At 46.9% G+C, this 23,876-nt stretch overlaps 1 protein-coding gene across 1 annotated transcript in view; it reads left to right on the top strand.

The window, feature by feature from the left end:
- Nucleotides 1-23,876, top strand: part of Abtb2 (ankyrin repeat and BTB domain containing 2) — a 150,770-nt gene that overhangs the window by 110,740 nt on the left and 16,154 nt on the right. The window contains exons 2-4 of the mRNA XM_052183105.1: nt 1,185-1,331; nt 5,658-5,871; nt 22,746-22,898. Of these exons, the coding sequence (XP_052039065.1) occupies nt 1,185-1,331; nt 5,658-5,871; nt 22,746-22,898 (514 nt within the window). The remainder of the gene's footprint in view (nt 1-1,184; nt 1,332-5,657; nt 5,872-22,745; nt 22,899-23,876) is intronic.

Here is a 23,876-nt window from a genome sequence, read left to right on the forward strand (position 1 = left end):
AGAACAGGGGCAGAATGAGTTTTGGTGGTGTATTCATTGAACTCTGGATCCTAGGGTCAACGGTACACATTCTAGGACCATCACAGCTGGACCTGACTCTTGCTCCTACAGTGTACCTGAGAAAGTTATTTATGGCCCTCCATCATTGTCTCTAGTTAACAGAAAGCCCAAGTCACCTGCCCAAGTTCATGTAGCTGATCACATGTCAGCACAGTGTTTATAAATGCCAGAGGACTGTCCTAAAATCCCCTGCTGCTGCATGTCTTGTCACATCCCTGTCTGCCAGAGAGGAGACTTGTAACTCAGTCTTGCCACATTCTCAAAACCCTCCCAGTTTCTCAAGAAATTTTAGATTTTTCCCTGGAAATGAATGACAGGTTTTCTATGACTATTTTGTTTTTTAAGCAACACATAAGCAAACGCTAGGCAGAAGCTTGAACAGTCCATCAAAGAAGTAGCAGCTCCCAGAATTTGGGAATTCCTGCAGGAGGCTCTGACTGCAGTGAGCAATCCCCTGCCACAAGTTCTCCTTTTCTGGTGTGTGCTAAAAGACTGCACAGTGAGCTGGAGAGATTTCCAAGCTGGTGTCCCCTGGGATAGATTCTGAAGCTCCTTCTCTGCTGTTGAAGTGCTAATGAGAAACACTAATTGTACTTGGCCAGGGGCTGGGGCAGTCCCCTTCATGATGTAGAGAGGGCAGTATCCCTTTCCAGTGATGTCTCCGAGCCTTCTGGGCTTAGAGAAGACATGGGCAGAGTGGGAAGTGGGACGAGTCTGAAGGCAGCTGGCCTTTGAAGGAGCAGGATTGTGATCATCAAAACTGAGCAAGCGTAAGTGCTATAGAAACAAAGCCAGGTCTCCATGTCACCCCAGAACCCTGAAAGGAGCACTCTGGCCCAGTTAAGCAAGTTGAAGGGCCCCGGAGCCTATAGGCTGGTTCTTTGGCAAATCCAATTTCTGTCTACATATCGGTAAAAATCCCAGTAGAACTGGTCCACTTATGGTCTCATTATGACCTCTGAGGCACTCGGCAGAGCAAAGACCCACATTCCCAAGGCTCAGTCAGGCCTGTCCTATGAGTCTGCCAGGACAGGGGAAGGGGACTGAGCTCTGGACACAGTAGCTGTGATACAGTCTGCAGTGTCTCTTCTCCCAGTGTGACTTCTCCGTCTTGTTCCCCACAGGTGTCCTCTCTCTCCCTGCCTATTTCAGTCCCTACAATGGTGGGTCCCTGGGCCACGACGAGCGAGCTGATGCCTACGCTCAGCTGGAACTCCGGACACTGGAGCAGTCACTCCTGGCCACGTGTGTGGGCAGCATCTCTGAGCTCAGTAAGTATGGGGCTTGGGGGAGAGAGTGAAACAGAACTCTCTGACTGGGTTCCGGTGTTTAGAACAGGCCTTCCCAAGCCCACTGTGTAAATGAGCTCCCATCTCTTTGCTCTAGTTCTTGCCTGTGGCTTCAGTTCTATTCAGAGCACTTACGTATTTACTCAAAAATAATTTAGTTTTCCATTCCAACTAGAAAGTGTTAGAGTCACAGGACAGAGTCTCGCTCCATTTTGCCTGCAGCTTTCCCAGTGCACAGAACTTTCCCCAACACCGACATCAACTGCTGGTGCTCGGTATGGGTGTGAGAATGTAAGTGTAACCTCACGTGTGCATTAGAAGGGGTGAGTGCTGTCCCACCCAGGTTGGCTCCTGAAACTCTCCTGGGTTTGGTCTCTATTTTGGCCTGGCGCTCCTCAGGACACTGAGAAAAGACATCTCCGTTGCATCTTCCCAGAGACAACAGAACAGGCTGAGGCACACACCACATTGCCTGGTTCCTCCCTCTGAAACCAAAGGTTTTGCTAACCTACTCTGCAGGGGAGGGGACAGAGGTGGAGGTGTTTCAGAGACTAAAGACTTTAATGAGGCTAGTGATACTTGGCACTGGGCACCATGGACCTAGGATTTACCCTCGGCTTTCCGTGCATTAACTCTCTGCCTAGCCAGGGCCAGCCTGTCTGGGAGGTTAGGAAGCTACAGTCTTCTAATATCTAGCTGCATGGGGAGCTCTAGCCCTTGGGCTTGCTCTGCCCTTTCATACCCATGAAAATGTAAAGAGAAAGAACCAACAGAAAGCATAGCACTTCTCTTGAGGGTAGCCAGATGTTGGAGGGCTCATTTTGAAGACAATGCTACGTTCCAGACTCTCACCCGCTGTTTTTATTTGATGGCTCATAATGAGAGCTGGAACAACCCGCATGAAGGTTGCAGCACCTCTGATCAAGTCTTTCATGGTTAGTAAGGGGGAGGGCTTGCTTTCCCATGCCTGGTGGGTGGTTCTGGGCATCTGTCCAAGGTTTCCTTGAGCTTGGGATCAGTCAATTCTCAAGAACGATACAGGAATGTTCCAAAAGCGCCAAGCATCCACCTGTGCAACAGCCCGACCCAGCCAGTTTTAGGCTTCATGAACAAGCTGTGCCAAGGCACCATAGAGTCCCTGAGCTCAGTTACAGATTGAGATGTTGCAAAACAGATTCAAAATGGGTATCTAGAGAAATAAGATATGGAAAATGAAAGCCAAATCTTTAAAAATCATTCTTAGAAAAACACCGTCAAATGACTATGGACATCATTTTGGGGTTTTTCTTCTCCTGAGGCAAGGTCTCAGGAATCCCAAGCTGGTTCCTAGCATAGTGAAACTCTCTAGCATAGTGAACATTTCCTTGACCTTCTGATCCTGCTAGCCCTCCCTATCTCCTCTAAGTGCTAGGATTATAGGCACACCATCATACCCTGGGTTTATTCCATGTTGAAGATCAAACCCCAGGCTTCATGCGTGCTAGGCGGCACTCTACAGCCCTAGCCCCGTTGGGGATCTTTTTAAAAATTCACTCATTTCTAGAATTCAGCTGTGAACTATTAACAGGTTCATGGCTGGTACCAGCGTGTGGCCTGCCCCAGTTCTCAGAGCATGGTAGGGGAGGTGAAGCCAGGTCCAGTCCTAGCTAACTGTCGTGCTAGTTTGCAGCTGTGACCCATTCTTATACTCCTGGTAGCTTAGTTCCTCTTTTTCTATAATGGAAATATTTACTTCCATAGATTAAATGAGATTTTTGCCTGTGGGGTTTGTTGTTGTTGTTGTTATTGTCGGGTTCTTTTTTTTTTTCTGTCTATCATAAAGCTTAAAAAATAGAAAATGACAGGAGTTAAAAATTTCCCTAGGAGAGAATCCAAGGCGAGCTGTGGTTTTGGACAGAGATGGGTTGTGGAGATATTCCTAAGCTTTTACACAAGCCCTGTCTGCATTGTCTCCAGGCATCTCTCCGTTAGTCTTGGAGAAACGCTGCCCTTAGCAAGGGTTTAGACTGAGGAAGCCAGATACCTCTCTTCTGCCACCTTCATGGGTTTTCTGAACTTCTGAGTCCGTGTCCTGTTTGCCGTTAGAAGAAGTTCCAGAAGCAGCGTCTTCCCTGGCTGCCTCGAGTCTCTTGCCTTCATTCTGGCTCGAAATGAGCTGCCAAAGGGAGCTCCACCAATAACAATAAAAATAACCAGTGCTAATGGCTTTTTCCTTGTCCAGCTTTTGGAATGGTATCTCGACACAGCATCTCTCTGATGCTATCTCAGACACTTTGATTTCTCTTCCTTGTGGTCCTGTGTTTCGCCAATGGTTACGACATTTAGGCCCAGAGAAAAGGGAGCCAGGTTTCAGCTTTCTGCCACCAGTTCAGCTGGTACTGGCTGCTGGAGGCACAGCCTTCTGCTCTTGATGCCAGTTTCTGCCACCCAGGAGCCCCAGGGCGGGGTTGGAATCTGGCATTGCAGCACCGGACTCAACTTCCAAGTTGTCTTGGAAATTGTAGGACAGTGTGTGACTGCAGGTAGTGATCCTGAGGACCTCAGGAGGCTCAGGAAGGATGGAGGAATGTGGTTACCAGGATGTCAGTGATGCTGGTGTTTTCCTCAGCTTTAATAAATAAGGGCTTGGTTCCAAAGAGGTTAAGTGCTTCTCAATTCCTTTGACTTCTCTAAGTTGATTATGTGCTAGCATCTCCATGTCACAGATAAGGAAACTGAGGCTCTATTCATCACTTAAGGTACACAGACTAGAAGTTGCTGATCTTCGTTCTGAAGCCATAAGTGTTAGACTCTGGAGTATCAGCTCTGATCAGGTTTCTCAGTGATGATTTTTAAGGCTGAGTATTCAAATCACTAAAGGATTTTACATATTAAAGGTGTCAGATTCTGCCCCCAGACTAAAGCAGTCAAGAGTCTGCGGACATGGACCAGTATTGGGACCCCACTCTCACCAGCCCTTTGGCCCTGGGATTGGTCAGAGTCCCTAGGCAACCAACTGTAATTTGGGGAATAAGAAGAATTGGGAGACAGTGCCCACCTTGGTTAGGGACAGTACCTGGAGAGCTTTTTCTGGGTGGGGTGTTCCAGTTGTGGTCATTCATCCCTGCTTGTAGCTAGTTGCTATCTCTGTGGCTGTACTGGGAGAATTTGGCTGTCAATAGGCTTATGTCAAGCCTTAACTGTTGTAGTATATGAAAATGAAATGCATGCATAATACTACTTCCTTTACTCATCAGGCATTTCTGAACACCTTCTGTCAGGGAGGCTTTGCAGGGCTCTGGAACATAAGAAATGCAGAATCAGACACCCAAAAGCTGAGTGATGGAAGTTGACTGGATAAATTAATGAATTATCTCACTGATTTAGTTACTTCAGAAGCACAGTTAGAACCTGATGGTTGCTGCTTCCCTGTAGAGTAAGCTGGGTCCCTAAGGCTTTCTATAGATAGGGCCATTTGTGAGGGAGTGACCCCCTGAGTTCTCAGGCCTGGAGAACACAAAGGCCACTTGTCCTCGAACAGAGGTGCCTGCAGGTGCGTGGGGCGGTTTCAAATCATTCTTTCTCAGCATTGTGGCCTCACACAATGATGGGACATTTCCTGTCAGGGGCTGCTAGGATGTTGAAAAGACTAAGACAGAAACACAACACAGGATATGGGGACCTATGACCCCACAGATTCCAGTAAGGCAGGGTAGAGCCCTTATCACAATGAAGTTCATGGGCTTTGGAGTCACCTAGTTAACAGCCCACATACTCCACTGCACTTCCTTGTGTCCAGAGCACATGGGTCAGGATATGTTCAGCAAATAATCTCAGAGCCTCTGACTAAACGTGGGGATATACTTGACCCTTAGCACTGTAAGGACTGAGTTGGGTTTATAATGAACTGCATCCTCTGTACATAGTTGAGTGTACAGTGGATGGTGGTAGCCATTATCTTCCAAAGTCCCAGGGTTTTGCACAAGATAATATAAGAGAGACTCTCTACAGAGCCTGTTCTTTGGCGGGTTCCCATGGTCAGAGAACCGAGGGAAGGCCCCTAGGGCGGTGGAGAGAGTGGAGATGTTGAAAAGGAAACCACATTAGCATAAATTCTGGAGGAGGATGGCCCTGCCAAGTGTTTGTAATTCAGCTGTTAAGGCAAGACTGGAAATGAAAGGGAAACCAAACTGCTATTGTGCAGCTAGGTGACAGTCTCCTCCTCAGCCTGTTGACTCTGGGGTAAACAGTAATTATCCTAAGTGAAGGGAGCTGCTACCCTAGGAGAGTGGGCTGGGAACTCAGGCTTGTCCTCTTCCTCTTTCCCAGGTGATCTGGTCTCTCGAGCCATGCACCACATGCAGGGGCGCCACCCCCTGTGCCCAGGGACCAGCCCTGCCCGCCAGGCCCGCCAGCCACCACAGCCTGTCACGTGGTCCCCCGATGCTCTCCATACACTCTACTACTTCCTGAGGTGTCCACAGATGGAGTCCATGGAGAACCCCAACCTGGATCCTCCAAGAATGACCCTGAATAATGAACGGTAGGTATCACTTTTGCCTGGACACCAAGTAGGAAATGCTCACAACACACATTTATCTTCTAACACATAGTGCAAGCAGCCTCCTGGAGCTGGCTAGCAGGTCTTAAGGGTGGTCTGGGTGCTCAGACAGAAAAAGGCTCATGTGTAATATGATGTGTATATGTGTGTACATATTGGTGCTGCATATACTTTCCCTGTAAGTTTGAAGTTACGTTCTTCTACATGGGAAAACCCCTCACTAAAGGGCTTCACCTGCCCAGAAGAAGGGTGGCCCGAGGCCTTCCCCATCTGCCTCTGTTGTCCTCAGGTGACATCAGCCTGCTCCTCAGCAAAGTCGCCTTCTCCAGGGCCTCCGAAGTCTCGTAGCATACTCACTGAGGTGCAGTCCCATGCTCTGGCAGACACTTCCAGGAAGCACAGTACCCTTGAGGACATACAGCAGGGTTGGGAGCAGAGCACGTAGTACTGTGAACCAGATGGCCAAGGTACAAATAACAGCATTGACATTCACTGACATTCATGAACCTTGAGACCTTTGTGCAAGGTTCTAAGCCTCATGGTGCTTCATTTCCTCGGTTGTAAATCTAGAGTGGTAAAGAAGACTGTTAAAGGAGTCCAGGAAGGCCGCCAGTGCTCAGAGAGTATTTACTATGTATCAGACGAGATACATTGTATTATGTATCTCGTCTGATACATAGTATCATGTGGTGCATTATGAGTGTATTCATACCTTTCACATTCTACCAGGAAGGAGGTGCTCATTTTATACATGAGTACATGGAGGCACAGAAAGACTCCATAACTAGCCAAGACCACAGAGGCTGTGCTCATAACCACTGCACCATATAGCCTGAAACTGAAAGAAACAAAACGGTAGTGGCCTGGCACACACACACAGGAGTAATGCTAGCAGTAAATGATACCATTGTTGTTGCGATTACTGTTATCACTATGATGTCGGCATCATTTTATCCCTCTGGATTGCTGAGGAGGCCCATTTGGGCCTGACCCAAAACAAGGCTGCAGCTGGAACCTTCTGAAAGTCAAGCCCATACAGTGAGGGGCGGAGCCAGATCTCAGGCCCTGCACCCCAGCTGTTTCTGCTTTGTGGAGAAAGTGTTGCGGTTGCAAAAGTTGGCTGGGAAGGAACAAGGGCTAGGAAGACTGCATTAGAGAAGAGAGACTTGCTTGCTACTTAGTAAGGTTTCGGAGAGGTATGAGGCCCAGCCCCAGACCCCCAACAAAGCCAGTTTGGATAAACTGAACAAGGAGCAGAGCCTGTTGCCCTGGGTTGGGTTACTATGTCCTCAGGCTGTGATCTCCAGCCCAACACAAGCATTTTTGTGGCAGCAGCCTCTGACTTTGCCCATAGAGGTATACAGTTCTCCCCTCCCCCATGATCTTAACAGGCAGCATCAGGCTTCTCTATGGCAGGAGTCCATTATCTGCATGTGGTAGTAGCCACTGAGTTTGAATAGTGACATACACATGTGTATGTGTTTAGAAACCAATTATCTAGAAACCACACTCTACAGCATGAGTCTACTGGTCACAAAGGTATTTTTCCATGAATCATTTCAAACAAGTATTAGATTGGTAGGAAATTGGAACCACCACTGTGGGAGCAGTGAATTCCACAATTTTCAAATCTTAATGCAGACAAGCAGATGCTCCAGAGATTCCAGGTACACAGTGCTTTGTGAACTGATCCTCCTCTGCTGATGTTAGCCCTACTGTGCCTCAGACTTTCTTGGATAGGACAGACCCTAGAGGCTGTGGAGAGAGTGCTGGGCTGTGCCAGAGCTCCTTGAGCCTCGGCTACCCCAGCATCCTCACCAAACAGCTGAGGAAATGTGCCTTCCTGTGGTAACTGGAGTTTGCTAGGATTCTAGGGATTTGTTTTTGTGAGCTCACAACACTACACACTGACTCTGCCTGCTTCCTCCCATGAGGTCCTTCCCCTCTCTCATCTCAGACACATGCAACCCAAACTGGTCAGAGCCTGCGATTCCAGGTATGGTCGTGAATGTCTGGCCTGAAGTCCTTCTGTAGAACTGATGTCTGGGTCTCTTTGGGAATAAGTGATCTCATTCACCACCTCATTTCTAGGGGACTCATTTTGGAGACCTGGGTTTGGTGGTGTGGCTATTCAAGTCCTCTCTATTTTTGTTATAAGAAATATACCATGATTTTATCTAGTGAGGGACCTTGAGTAACTGTAGCCCTACAGATAAAGAGCAGCAACATGTTAGCATCCCTTTTGTGTGGAGCACATTGTGACATTCCCTACTAAGCCTATACTGTTCAGTGGGGCCTCTGTATCTCTCTGCAAATCCTCTTCCCCTAGACCTGTGAGGTCTGTGCTTGGGAAGGGAGTTAAAGAAAAAGCAAGTAGGAAATTAGAGTCACAAGCAGGGCAGGGCATGTGGAAAGAACTGGGAAGGCATTGTACTGATGTGAATCAGGCAGCATCCAGGAATAGTGTACACACTCTATGGCAGAATCCTGAGTTCCATCCACATATCTCTCCTGATGGGAAAAATAACTCTATACTTGTGTGTGTGTGTGTGAGAGAGAGAGAGAGAGAGAGAGAGAGAGAGAGAGAGAGAGAGAGAGAGAGACGTGTGATGTAAAATATATCATGATGTCCCTTTTAAAGCATTCTATCCATTTCTTTTTCTTTCTTTTTTTTTTGTTTTTTGTTTTTTGGGGTTTTTTTTTTTTTTTTGTGTGTGTGTGTGTGTGTGTGTGTGTGTGTGTGTGTGTGTGTGTGTGTTTGTTTGTTTTTTGGAGACAGAGTTTCTCTGTGTAGCCCTGGCTGTCCTGGAACTCATTCTGTAGACCAGTCTGGCCTCCAACTCAGAAATCCACCTGCCTCTGTCTCCCAGGGTGCTGGGATTACAGGCGTGCACCACCACTGCCTGGCACATTTCTGTTTCTTATGATCATATTTATCGGAAGGATGGTGTATCAGGCCTGGGCCTAACTGGTGAATGACTAGAAGAGGTTAGAACTACACTCCTGAGCCCTGGGCCCTTGGCTTTTTACAGTATCTCAGATCTCTCTTCTCCCTGGCCCTAAAACTCTCAGACATCATAAGTGGGTCTCAGCTTTCAGGCCTTACCTCCTCAAGGCCCCCCTGGCCTTTCCTGCCTCTCCTCTACCAGGACCCCACTTGTGTGAGAGCTCTGCCCTTCCAGGATGCCTTGCTCCCTAGCAACTCAGTGTCACAGCACCAGCCAGACACACAAGGCAGGGCCGAGAACACAGGATTACTCACAGCTGCTGCCCTGTGGGGTGTGTCACCAAGAGATTAAGCTTAGAAAGTGAAAGAAGCTCCTGTCAGGGATCCAGGAGTCTGTGGTTCCCTCCCCTGAGGCCTGGAAGAGGATGGGTAACCATCTGGCCATGTGGTCCTTGATGGTGGTAATGCCTGGAGGCAGAGGGTTGACCAGCTGGAGTAGCAGCCTAGACTATAACCGTCCTGAGGAATGAGGAGAAGGAGGACTGTGTAGACATGCACGGGAAGCAAGAGACCTGTTCTCTTGCCAGCAGATTGCTGGAGGATGTCATCAGTCATTAAGAATGGAAGGAGACTGAGCTAAATGTTAAAGGGGGTCAGACTGAGGTAAGGTGACCAAACCTGTGCATCAGAGCCCAGGACCCTGAAGAAGTAAGGCCAGGAATAAAGAGTGGTAATTACAGTGGATGGCTGCCAGGCTATTTTTTTCAAAACTTGGGCCCAAGCTCCAGTTCCTTGCCTCCCTCCCGCAGCTCTACACAGTGCCTCTTTGTAAAGGGAGATCTTCTCCAGAGGGTTGGAGCCTGCCAGTATCTCGGACCCTAAACCAAGAGTGTCTGTACTGGGATGGAACTTTGCAAGACCTGGTATCACTGAGTCTTCATTCAGTTGGTAGAGTCTTTTCTAAAGAATAAAGTTGGGCTCAAAGATACACTTATTGAACTCAACCTTGCTGCATTTGAGAACCTTCAGCCATCAGAGGAAACTTAAGTTTTGTGGCAGTGTGTTATGTTGGCTTTCTGGCTCACATCCCCTAACCAGATGGCCTCATGCATGCCTGTCACGTCAGCTTTGTGTCTCAATCCTACTTAGCATAGGAACAATAGTAGCAACTTCAGGATGCTCTAAGATTAATATATAAATATATATAACACTGTCTGGCATTTGGCATATATGAAGTCTTCATTACCACATTCAGGATAATCTCTGAGAAGGCTAGAATTGTTGGAAGACCCTGGCAGATCAGACCTGGGGCTTCACCTAGTCCACAAAACACAACTAGAGAAAATTCAGACTTAAGCATGGTTTAAAGACCAAAAACACAGGGCTTCTGTTATTCTTGGATGCAAATATTGTGACAAATGAATCGACACTTTAAAAGAACAAAACTTTGGTAGCACACCCTCCCCCTAACCTCCAGTCATTACCAGTTCCTATTTAGCAAATGTTTCAATATCAGACTGTGAGTTAGTAGTTGGCCATTGGTGAGCATATCCTCAGAGTCCTCTGATTCCCAGAGACTGTTCCTTCTTGGTAATATGGAGTTCCAGGCCTGCTTCTTTAGATGGCTCCTCAAGTTCTGGGGACATGACCCTTATACAGACGATCCCCACATTGAGGACAGACGTCTGTTTTCCTTTGTTCTGTTCCAGATGCAGAAGAGTGATATTTGGATGCACCCACCAGTTGGCATTCAGAGTGTTGAGTCTAAGTGGCTTGTTAATCTTTTGCTCAGCTTGTGAAAGTGTTTTCTTACCACATAATAGAGATGATGGTGATGGGAGCTTCATGCTACTGACTTGTGATTCCCTTAAATACCACTTCAAGAAGATTTGCAATGTTAAGCTTTTTTCTCCCTGCCTCTTCCCCGCTTTTTGTGCATTAAATCTCCATCTGTTTACCCAAAATGGAAGTAAATGAAATAATAGCTATTGAGCGATTTAAGTATTGCTTCCATGTTCCCCCACTTGGCATTTCCAGTAACCTCCAAAAGGAGTGTTTTATGTAGTTTCTATATAGTTATGTAGTTTTCAGATCACAGAGAGCTGTCTCTCCCACCCAAGACATTCTCTCTCATCTCTCCCTCTTTTTTCTATTTGAAATGATCTTGTTTAAGTGTTAATCTATTTGTTTGGCCATTTCTCACCCCTTGAAAATGTAAACATTATAAGTTGTTATTGTTTCTGACATAGAACAGACCCTGAAACACAAATTATCAAATATTGTCTTCAGCTAGCAAAATAGTCAGTGGTGCCTAATGGTTGGGGTCTGTGAAATGAGGGCAGAGGGTTCCTGCTTTATCATTCACCAGCTATGTGGCTGCAAATATTTAATTTCCCAAACCTCTTATTTGAAGTGGAAATGACTTGACCTATTTCCAACTAAATTCATGGGGATCAAATAAGTTAATGCACAGAATAAGCTTCCCATATGTGGTAGTTGCTAATGACTGTACAAATGTTATAATCATAAACGTATGGAAGGACTAAAATAGCTAAGTCATGTTTATTTCACAGATAATCCCAAAACATTGGTAAGCTTAAAACTCATGTCTACTCAAAGTGCTTATTTTCCCCTTTGCTAGAATACCTTCCTCTTCAGTGTCTGTCTTTACTTTCTTGTAATTCAGCAGTAGGTAAGGAACATAGTGAGGAGCAAAGATGGAGGAAGACCAAATGTCCCAAGTTGAGGACTAAGGTAAAGTGAAAATCGAGACTAAAATGTTTGTAGATGTGTTAGAGTAGTTTAGACTGCTATCCAAGGATTCAGAGGTTTTGGTGGTGGTGGTGATGGTGGTGGTTTCTTGTTTTTGTTGTTATTGTTGTTTTTTGGGTTTTTTGGTTTTTGTTTGTTTGTTTTTTTGGGGAGCCAAGCAAACTATCAGTCACTTGCCAACATTCATTTTGTATTGTGTTCCTGGCCTCCTGGTCATTAAGTTTGGGCTACCATGGTACCTGTGTGTGGCCTGCTGCCAATGCATACCTAAGAGCCATATGATCTGATTTGATTATCGTTGTTTTGGTAAGAAGCAAGAATTCAGCTTAGCAAAATATGTTACTCTACCTTTTCCATCCCTTTTCTTACCCACACTCCAGAGGGGAGGGGAGTCCGCAGTCACTTCTGATGGGAGTTCAGGATGGCAATCCAGGATGCATCATTCTTAGAGAACATTAAGGGATTTTGTGTAGAATCTCAACACCAAGACCAAGCCTGACAGTCTCTGAAGCACTTTACACAGCTCCCTAACAGTTCCTAGCTCTTGGAGGAAACTTCTTGTTCCCATTTATAGCAGACTGTAGGTCTGAGCAGGGCCTGAGAGCCTGAGGAGGACCCACACATGCCAGGGTCTCAGCTGGAAGGAAGGCAGAGTAGAGTCCAGGAATTCTGATTATAGCAAACCAGGGACTTCTTACTGTGCGCTATCTCTTGCCTTCCCAAGACTGAGAGGGCAAGTCTCGGACCTCTCCATCAGATCCCTCCCCCCCACTGCGACATGGATGGGTGGCTGGCTCTCAACTGCTTCCCATCAGACTTAGTTTGCTAGCTCTGGGTGGCCAGCCTGAGCGTGGGCATCTGCCAGTATCCGAGAAGGAGTGAGCCAGGGATGTGGGGCAGACAAAGAAAGTGGCAGTGCCAGATAATAGAGTATGGACACAGAATAGGACCCTGGCCAGGCCTCCGACAAGGGCCCCTGTGGGCCGCCCGCTGCCTGGGACTTCCTGTCCCACTGTTGCAACTGCCAGTCTTCATAAAAAAAAAGAAGAAGACTGGGAACTGCTGGGCCCAGGCTTCATTCATTTGGAGTTATGTTTTGTTTTGTTTTTTTTTAAACATGACAGCAACAATCCCTTTTGTCTATAGTATGGCCGGTTTCTGAGAGTGCCTCACGTCGGGAAATCCCAGCTCTCAAAGGAACTGATTCTGCTTTTTTGAGGTGCTTCCAAGGCCCTTCTGGAAATGGTTTAGACCCTGACAGTGAAAGCAGCTAGAAGCTCTGGCAGATCAAGAGCCAGACCAGGCTCGTTTCTGGCCTGCCCTCACCTGCCTTCCAGGCATCTCCTAAGATTTATCCCTTCCTACACAGCCCGGACAAGCAGCCTCTCAGCTGGCTGTGGCTTGCCCTGCCCCCGCCATTTCCTCTGTTTACTATATGCATTTTTTGAATGGATTTTTTAATACTTCTTGAGCCTGGGGTGCACCCTCTCAGACTCTGGTGTCCAGCTTCCAGTTCAGAGCCTGTTGAGGTTGTGAGTACAAAGCTGGAGTCTGGACATCTAGATAGCATGGGTACAGAGCCCACAGGTGATCCATCACATCTCCTACTTCTCTATTGGCCAGCAGGTCCAATCTGCCCTATATGGCAGCTGGACATCATGAAAGACTCCAGTATACTTGTCATGTTTTCTAAGGCTCAGTCTAGTTACGGCTGGCTGCTCTATGACCTGAGGGATGTGCCTTGCCTTCCACACTAGTAAAACAAGAACTGATGACAAACCTCTCTAGCAAGCAGCTGAAGGGTCAGAGGTAATATGCAAATGCCCCCAGGCTTGCTTGGCATAAGTTGGCGCCCAGATCCTAGTAATATAGTATGCAATTCAGAAGTCCGTGCCAAAGTATTCACAGGCTGCAGTTGGGCTGTAGGTGTAGAAAGCAGGGTGAGATCAAGTCCAGGAGCTTGCCTGCCTTCCTCATTTCTGCCTGTGGTAGAACACATGCTACCTCCCATCCACATCCCCACTCCCATCCTAGGGTCACCATTTACCTATCAGGAATTCCTCTCTACATAAGTTCATCTCTGTCTACCTCAAGTTCAACATACGTTGTTTCCCAGAAGTTTGTAGAAGTTCCATATGTGACATTTTCAAGTATGTCACCTTTCTTCCCTAGACCGCAGGTGATTGCAAAAGCAGATATAATATGATTTCACTCAGCTACATTTGAATATAAATACTCATTTCAAGGGCTTAGCCCAAAGACTTGACCCTGTTCCCCTGCCCAGCAGGTAGATGTCTGTGGGATAAATGAAATTGTCTTGGGGACAACTGAGCCCTGGAATCCTGATGAGCCTACCTTCCTGGTAGAGGCCAAGGAGCTTTGGCAAGTGCCCACAAGAGAAAAGAGTGCTTGCACATGTCAGAAGTCCGTGCCTGTCTGGCTTTTAGATAGTGAGAGAATATATGGTCTTTAGTCAGCTATGTCATGCAAGTGTGGAACGAGAAAGTGGGTCTCTGGCATATGGCAGCATTAGGCCCTGTGGATGAGGCCACAGGCCTCCTAAGGCCCTTGGACAATGTAACCTGTTGTCCAAGAGAGCCACACCACACAGGAGTTGAAAAAGGCTTGCTGTCACACTCCTACCACCCCGTGTGTGGGAGTAGCAGTGATACCCTGGCCTACTGGATCAGTCACCACCCTCCAGGCAGCAATGCCGAGATATGCTAGCCTGAGAATGGGTCTGATAGCCTCAACTATGAAGGCTTAAGGCACTCCCTGACACATGGAAAGGGGTGTGGTGGTGACCTGCATGCAGTCTCCATTGGCACCTAGACCTCCTCACCCACATAAGATACCACTGGGAGTCAAGGCCAGCTGCCAAGGACAGGTGGTTGTGGTCTTTTCCATCATGACTCAAGGTTGCATGTTAGCACAACCACACCACCACATCTGTCTCTCTTTCCCTACCTTATCCCAGTTTTCCAGCTACTTCCCTAGAGCCACTTTAGCCCCAATCTGCCTGGTTCTAGGAAGTCCTCATGGGACATGGCCATCTTTTTACCTAGGAATTAACTATTTTTACCCAAAAAGAATATTCAGGTTACCTGAAGCCTTCAGGAGCAAAAGACAAGGAAGTCCCTCTTTACCTTCAGAGTGCAGCTCGGGAATGAATGGGCCCTGAGAACATGACCCAAGGGCTGAATAAGAAATAAGCCCTTTGTTACAAACTCAGTAGATGGCTCCTAATAGAGTTTCTGTGCTGAAAGATGGCAGGAGATGACAGTGAGCCTTAGAAAAATTGTACTCAAAGGAAAAGCCCACAAAATCCCACACAAAAGAATACAAATCTGGTAAGCCCTGTATGTCATAGGGCATGTCGCTGAAGGGGAGCATGGAGGTATGCCAAGCTGGTGGGTGGGAGGAAATGCCCTTGCAAAACAGGCAGTGTGGGCCAAGCAGAGGGGCCTCTGTGAACAAAGATTCTCTAGTCAAGTGCCTTAACACTGTGAGAATGAAGTACCACTTTATACCTGGGCATCCCTGTGTTGGCCATAGTACTCCCCTTCTCTCTCGAACGTGTTACATATTGGGAGACATATTACAGATGCTTCTCTCACTGTGAGATGGGTCACATCTTGATAGAACCATCATTATTTAAAAATACCCCAAGTAAAATCATTCACTGATCTGGGCACTATTTCATTTTTGGTTTGGTTTTTTGTTCTTGATGTTCAGTCTGGTCTTGCTACATAGCCCAGTCTAGTGTTAAATTCATTCTGTAGGACAGATGTCCATCAAGGCATGATTCTCTTCCTGCCGTCTTCCAAGTGCTAGAATTACAGATGTGTGCTCTCATGCCTAGATGCCCAAAGGCTGACCATAAATATAGATCGTATGTAACAAATGGTTGTTGGATACTGAAATAAAAGTAAAAAGCATAATGGCTGTACAGGTGCATACTTGCCATATGCCAAAATACTGCTAGGTAAAACATCCTAAGTCAGCCAGACATGGTGATACAACACTGAAGGCCTGTGTGGTCTGCATAGTAAATTCCAGGTTAGCCTGCATGGAAGAGGTGAAGGCAGGCAGCAAGATGGTAGAGTCTTTTCGTTCAAGCCTGATGACCTGAGTTAGATACCTCAGATCCACATGATAGAACTTTCTATCATACTGTAGTCTCTCTCTCTCTCTCTCTCTCTCTCTCTCTCTCTCTCTCTCTCTCTCTCTCTCTCACACACACACACACACACACACACACACACAATTTGTAAAATTAAACCAAAACAAAAACAGAGCTAAAGGACAAATTAAGTAGTCATGGAACACATTCTGAGAAGGGCCTTGGATGGTGTGCACTTCCTGGTTCCCCAGTTCTGCAGCTGCTACGTGAATGACACTGGGTCCTCCATTTGCCCACCTGCAAGAGTACTCACTAATAGTAATAGTACCTACTTTATAAAGTGAGGATTAATTTATGGATGTAAGGAACTTAAAATTACCTGCTCTGTAAAAATGACTCATTAGTGATTGTCTTTTTATCCTCATGCTCCAACTATCACACAGTTGACTGCATATTCCATGGCCGACATACTCATTTGAAACCTCTAGAGCTACCATTAGCAATAGGCCAGAGAAGGATCATATTTTGTTGTGACTCAGCCCTGTTTGAAATTGAAATCCAAATATCATATTAAATTTAGTCTGGCAAGGCAATCCACCCCAATCCTGGTAGACAGATACAAGAAGTCAGTTGAACTCCGAGGTTCAAGGCCAGCCTGGACAACAAAATAGCAAAGTGAGCTCTGGGCCAGTTAGGGATTCATAACAAGATCTCATCTCAAAAACAAGCAAACAAACAGTACCCTGGAAGCCTGGGACATAACTCAGTGGTAGAGCACTTGCTTAATGTGAATGAGGACCTGAGTTCAATCCCAAGAACTAACAAAACAACAAAACCTGTGAAATCATCACACATGTAGCATATCTGGCAAGCTTCTTCTAGTTCCTCTTATCTGTACCAGATGAGTTTTAAAAAGAAACAGTATCGGCCCCACCCCTAGAAGCCCCACCTTCAACAGAAGTCACCTGATTCCAAACAAGGATTCTGCTAAGATCAGCCCAGTGTTCTGAGGCAGTGAGGCTCAGCCAGGGAGACACAGGCCTGGGGGTCCGGGGAGAGAAACGTGCTTAGCTCTTACTCCAAGCTGAGCCAAACCATCCTGGTTTACCAAGCAATTCTAGGAAAATAATTAGTCCAAGATGTGAGGCGAACTAGAATCCCTTCCTTTGTGCTGGATTGGAATCTGACTTCAGTAAGACAATATTGGCTTTATTCTACATGGGCGTTTGGCATGGTTTGGGGCCACAGCAGCTCTGGAAGTCTTAGGGAAACCAGGAAGAAGGCCTCAGGCTGGCACTTCAGAGCCAACCCCAACTCTTCTAGAGAAGTTTCTGTCTGTGGAATCTTCACTTAGTGGAAAAATCTGGCAATCTTTGCAACATTTCTATCCTGCTCCCTGCCTGCCCAGAGGGTAGGATGGAAGGAAGGGTGTGCAGCGTGCTTCACTATGAGGAAGATGGTCTGTGGAAAGAGACCATCCAAGCAGCCCCATAGCTCCACTGTGCCTCCTGCTGAAGGCAGAACAACATTGGAGAAACTGAGATCTGAGGCCAAAATCCACAGTTGCAGCCCCCTGCCTCAGCTCTCGAGCTCTTTGGTGCCTCCTTTCTTAAGCTTCAAATGCTCTCAGACTGAGTGAGGTGTTTCTTAAAGATGATGGAGAAATCTAAAACTGATGTCCATGTTCCTACCCTCCCAGCCATGAGTTGCCATGCCCCTACACACAGGCAAGTAAAACCCTGGCCCAGCCTTCCCAGGGTAAAGCTGAGGCCTGAGCTCATAGCCTCGGTCAGTAGGCCTCTTCTGTTCTCCCCAATTCTTCCTGTAAGAGATTCAAAGGGGTACAGACCTCAGCACATCAGATTGGGGAGGGAGGCAGAAGATCTTCTCCTGCCCAGGGTTTGAACTTCATAGCCTATGGGTACAGGCCAGGGCTCATCTCCAGCCTGACTCTTGCTCCAAGGCCCCTTCCCACTTCAAGAAAGAACAGAGCCTGCTTTGAGCTAGGAATTGGAGGTGTTTCCTGTTCCATGTTAAGACACTGTTGTCCTAGTAAATCATACATGTGCAGGGGCAGGCCTTTTCCAGGCTGCAGGGACCTCTTAAAATCAAGGCCTTAAAAAGCTGTGTGTGTGTGTGTGTGTGTGTGAGAGAGAGAGAGAGAGAGAGAGAGAGAGAGAGAGAGAGAGAGAGAGACAGACAGACAGACAGAGAGAGAGAGACTGACAGAGACTACTGATTAGGCACAAATAGCATGCAATATATTTTGGGAGCTGCTGATCCCTTAAAGTTGCACCCTACCATCACATGGTGACCCACAAGCCTCTATGACTGTTTCTTGTAGTCACCTCCTGTATAAGTTTCTTTATTGCCAAGGCAAGAGTTTGTGCCTCCAGAAACTTTGTAGCTCACTCTCAACATAGTGGTTGCATTTGTTTTCTCTGTTTTATGAGCTGGGCTTGAGTGGATAGTGGGCAGCCTGCCTGCAGGCTTACGTGTTTATGCTTGCTGGCAGGGAGAAGGCAGGGAGTCAGCTGACCTGTATGAAGGCTGGAGCTGAGGCAGCCAGATTCCTATGGCCTATTTTTCTATTATGTGTTTTCTCTATCAACAGATACTAAAGCAGTAAGAATAGTTAACATTTATGGAGAACATACCACATCCCCAGTGTTCTTCTGCTAAGCACTTGGTGTATATACTTATAGCTGTCTTGGGAGGTGCTCCTACAATTTAGACCCATTTTATTCATATGGAAATTGTGACTAGAAGAGTGAAGCTCCTAGTCCAGTCACAGAGTTCTGATCAGTGAGAAAACACCTGATCCGCCAGCAGCCGGTCAGTCTTCCTCCAGAACCATACATTCTGTCTCTGCTCCATAGGACAGTTACTGCAGTCAAGAGTCTACAAGTAAAGAAGAGTCCTCTGACCATAGAAGAAAATGTGTAAACAGTAACCTAACCTCTTCTTTAATAGAAAGCCGGGTCCATAGCGGTCAGTGGCCTGCCTGAGGTTCCATAACTGGTTCTGTGGTACTGAAGCCACTAGAACTTTCTTTCAGGGAGGATGCTGCCCATGAGGATCCCGGGTCCTCGGGACCCTGATGGATGGATGGATGTGAAAGCCCTATGCCATGTCAGGGTTCACAGGGACTGTGTGCTATCAGGACAAAGTTCCAGCCCTGGGCCTGCTGCTGCTTGCCAGACCTGGGCAGCATTATCCTTATACACTATGTCCTTTCTGTTGCTATGATACAGCACTCTGACCAAAGGAACTTAGAGAAGGAAAGGGTTATTTCATCTTGCAAGTTACAGTTTGTCATTGAGCGTAGCCAGGACAGGAACTCAAGCAAAAACCATAGAGGAACATTACTTACTGCCTCGTGCTCAGCTGACTTTCTTAGGAGGTTGTCAGACGTACCTGCCTGCGGATGGTGGTGTCCACAGCGAGCTAGGTTCACCTGCATCCATCATTGATCAAGGCAGTCTCTCACAGACATGGCCACAGGGAAGTTTGATCAGGACAATTCCTCAATTGAGAGTCTCTCTTCCTAACTGACTCTAGGTTATGTCACGTTGACAATGAACTAATTTGGCACAGTTCTAGGTGTAGTAGCACAATACTTTTAAGCCAGCCCTCAAGAGGCAGAGAGAGACAGACTTCTGTGAGTTTAGGGCCGACCTGGTCCATATAGTGAGTTCTGAACCAGCCTGGATTTTAAGGCTTCATAGTGAGACACACACACAACTCCCACCACCCTCTGGGGGTGGGGTGGGGTAAAGGGGGGTGAGGGAAGACTCCTAACCAACAGCACAAGTACCTGGTGCCTGGTGTGATGTTTTGAAGCAGAAATCCTCAAATTGTGGCCATCCCTGGAACCCTGAACTTGCCAGGAGAGTACAGGGTCAAATTTGTTTTAAAAGAATGTGATGTTTAATTTTTCAATTTCATATTTTTGCACAATGTCCAAGGGAGTTTTCCAGAGGCCTTTTGACGTGATATTGTTGCTGTGATAGCTTGTGGAAAGTATTTGTGTGTGTTAGCATTTTCTCTGTTTTACTTTTTGTTGGTATAATAGACGATCAGTACAAGCCCTTTGAGGGTTTCAGTAACTTTTTGGAGTACAGAAAGGGACTTGAGGCCAAAAAATATGTAAGAATGGCTTCTCTGAGGTATCAGGTCCCATATTGTCTCGGCAGGCAGATGGCTACACAGAGGGGCTTTCCTCGGCCTGACTGGGGCTCCCGGCCCTGGGCCTAGCCCTGCAGCCAACTGCATTTCAGCACAAAGGGGCGCTCAGCCAACCTCAGCTTTGGGAAGCAACAAAAACTTGGAAGGGAAAACAGAGAGACACTGAGGAAGGAAGACATCAGTTACCCTCGGCCCCACTCCTCCAGGCCTTCCAATATGAAGCTGCAGCATAGCTGTGGAGACTGGAGTTTTCAATAGGGATTTTCCAGAAGATCACATAATGCAGGCCTCTCTTCTCACCGTGCCCAGTGGGCAGGATGAACTAGTAGAAAGGAAATAGTATTCTGGAAACCCCAGCCCAGGAACAGGATGTTTCTGAGAAAGCCCATAGATTGCTTATCATTTACCTGCCTAAGCACCACAGGTGGAGGATGAGGGGGAGTAAGCCATCCCTGGCCTGAAGAGGTTGGTTATTGGTAAGGTCAGCTTTGTTTGGAGACAAGGCATTCACTAATTGCCACCTAAGGGCAGAGGTGTAATTCAGATTTCTAGAGTATAAATCAGCGTTCAATTCAGGAAACAGATATCACTTTAGGTATTTTAAACAGAATAGGATTTAATACAGAGAATAGGCACTGACTAAATCACAAAAAAGGACTTAGGGAGTAGAGTCTAGACCAAGCTTCCAAGAACAGCTCCACACACAATGTGGAGTTCATCCGTTAGGACCATGTCTACAGCCTCAGGCACTGGGGCTTGAGCATTTATGCCCATGGAGAAATGAGTTAGGACTAAGACTGGGACCACAAATCTCTTTGGAGAGAGATTGTTTCCACTGCTGCTGTCTCAGCCTCTAGCACCCAAGGGAAAAAGAGTGCTACAGGAAGAGAGAGAATGAGGCTCTATCCCTCCTGCATTCTCTACCTAGTGAGCTGATGGGGCACCAAGGGGGCAGGAGGGTGAGTCAGGAGACCACCTGACTAGGACGTGTGCTTCCTGAACATCCATCCCCTGGAGCTTCGCTTCGAGCAGCGGTCCCCTCCAGTGTGTCACAACCCTCTGGCAACCCTGTATCTCCAAAAATATTTATATTAGCAAAATCACAGTTATGAAATAGCATCAAAAATCACTTTATGGTGGGTGTCACCACAACAGGAAGAACTGTATTAAAGGGAGGCAGCATTAAGAAGATTGAGACTCACTGCTTTAGAGGAACTGGAAATGCCCAGTTAGAGGTTTAATAGCATAGCAAGGCTTGGTGATGCCTGCAGTCCCTGAATTTAGGAGGCTGAGGCAGGAGAAATACAAGTTAGGCCACCTGGGCTACATAGTGAGACACATATGTATACACACTCACATGCACGCGCGCGCGCACACACACACACATGTTAATGGCCACACTCTGCTCTTTGCTGTGCAAATAGAAAATCTTGAACAGCCCGTTTTTAGTGTAGTGGTTTAGATAAAGCCTTCTCTGTGGGCTAAGGGCTAAGGACATCTGTGGAAGTCCCTCTCTACTGCCTCCAGGCTTGTAAGAGTTGGAAAATTCACAGGTATTTGAGGGGGGTTTCAAATGGACAATAATCAGGGTAGATCTTACAGAAAGTGATAATTCATGAATGGTCATTTTTCCTTCCTAGATTACACAAGTTCCCCCAAACAGTCCCACTTCCTACATGAATCAATACCATGCCCTTGAAAACGAGACCTTTTTTTTTTTTTTTTTTTTTTTTTTTTTTGAGACAAGACTTCTGTAGCCTAGGCTAGCCTCAAATTCGATTTATAGTCAAGGGTGGCCTTGAACTCCTGTCTCCATCTCTCAAATGCTGGGCTTACAGGTATATGCCACCACCCTTGGCTTCAGATATCATAGATTGATGTCATTCTTTTCTCATGAAAAAATGAGAAAAAGGACTTGGTCCAAGTGAAAACCTGCATATGTTTATGCTAAATAATAGGTGCTGATTCATAGTTTTAGTCTGTCAACAAAATTTATTGAAAACAGTAGCTGTGAATTAGTTACCTGCTTTGACTCCAGCAGGTTGTGTGCCTTCTGCACCCGCCCAGGAGCCCTCTGGATTGGAGAATGAAAGACACACATGCCAGCTAATTTTGATATTCCTTGCCTAGCTCTGTGGCTGGGCATTTCTAATCCTCCCTGAGACTAGCATACATTTCCCTCCTATAGTCCTGGCTTACCATCATCTAAATCTATGTTTTATCTTTGCTGCCCTGTTATCTTCTGGGCAGTGTCTCCCCACCCCTGTAGGGTCACTTTCCCTTTCCACCTACATTGCTGAATGATTTTCTTATGCAGCTCTTAAATCTGACTCCTCTCCCTTCAAATCATGGTGATTCTCCTCTTCTTCCGCTCTCTCCCCATCCCTTCCCTGTGCAATCTAAAAGCCCCACCTCAGTCTTTGGCTGTGTGGCAATTCTTTATTATCAATCAAAGCCAGATGGGGGCAGGAGCCTCAGGTCCAGAAGCGCGGCTTTTGGGAGCTGAAATAAGACAAAGCATTAGAACCAATTCCTAACAAAAAACCTATTGGGTCAGACCCTGGGCTATGTGACTACAGATAAGAAAGGCATCGGTCCTGACCTTAGGCCAGTCGGGATGATGGGACTCATGCCCACTGGAAGAGGGTTCTAGGGACTGTTATAGTAGGCTGGAGAGGTTGGGTGGAGAGAGGTAGTATTGGCACTGCTCTTTAGTGGATAAAGCGAGTCTTGCAAGGCTGCTTTCTGAGCCTGTGTGCTAAGGGGCCCCCTTCTGTGTGCAGGGAGCACTGCACCCAGACCTGATCTCTCTCTGCCGCCTCACAGGCCCTTCATGCTGCTGCCACCACTGATGGAGTGGATGCGGGTGGCAATCACCTACGCAGAACACCGTCGCAGCCTCACTGTGGACAGTGGCGATATCCGGCAGGCAGCCCGGCTGCTGCTACCAGGCCTGGACTGCGAGCCCCGCCAGCTCAAGTATGGAACCCAAAAGAAGGGGATACCCAACGTCTATGTCCCTATAACACCTCTCAGCTATCTGCTGCTTCTAGTGGCGGGGTGGGCATCAGAGCAAGGCTGCAGGGCACCTAAGTTACACTGAGTATCATCTGAAAATGCCACACCCAAATGTGGGAAGGGATTTGTTCTAGGCTTTGCCTGTAGTCGCTGGAGTGCTACCCAGAACATACACACCTCTGAATTTGGGCTGGAGTGCACAAATTCAGTCTGGGGTCCTGATCGGGGAGGCCCTTTCCTCTGTCCCTCTGGTCACCATGGTTTTCTTGTACAAACCCTGTGCTGAGCTCTTCTGCTTTATGCTTGTATCTCAGCCATCATGACAACTTTAAAGAGGGCTCTAGTGCCCTATAACAAATGAAGAGACTGCAGGTTAGGGAGGAACAGCAGCTTGTCTGCAGAGGCGCCTAGATTTGAGACCATGTTCATATTCCTTCCCACAGTAACCCCTCCCACAGACAGGTCTGCTGCAGAAGCACTCCATGGGTGAGCTCCTGCTGGCAATCCCTAGACTGGCCTGGCCTGAGGGGTGCTTGAATTTCTGTTTTCTGACTGTGCCAAAACCTTACTATAGACAAGAATTTTACAAACTTTGACCTAATTCAAGGATTCAGGTAGGAGCTTTTAGGATGCTCTGGTGTGCCCTGTATAGGTACAGATTTTATCTATAATGGTCCTTATAAATTGAGTTGATTGTTCACGGGATTCTGAGCCTCTTCCTGCCTTGTCATTGTGTCTTAGTCAGGGTTTCTATTCCTGAACAAACATCATGACCAAGAAGCAAGTTGGAGAGGAAAAGGTTGATTGAGCTTACACTTCCACATTGCAGTTCATCACTAAAGGAAGTCAGGACAGGAACTCAAGCAGGTCAGGAAGCAGGAGCTGATGCAGAGGTCATGGAGGGATGTTTCCTACTGGCTTGCTTGCCCTGGCTTGCTC

The sequence above is a fragment of the Apodemus sylvaticus genome, chromosome 5 (genome assembly GCF_947179515.1).
Source record: "Apodemus sylvaticus chromosome 5, mApoSyl1.1, whole genome shotgun sequence".
Classification (NCBI taxonomy): domain Eukaryota; kingdom Metazoa; phylum Chordata; class Mammalia; order Rodentia; family Muridae; genus Apodemus; species Apodemus sylvaticus.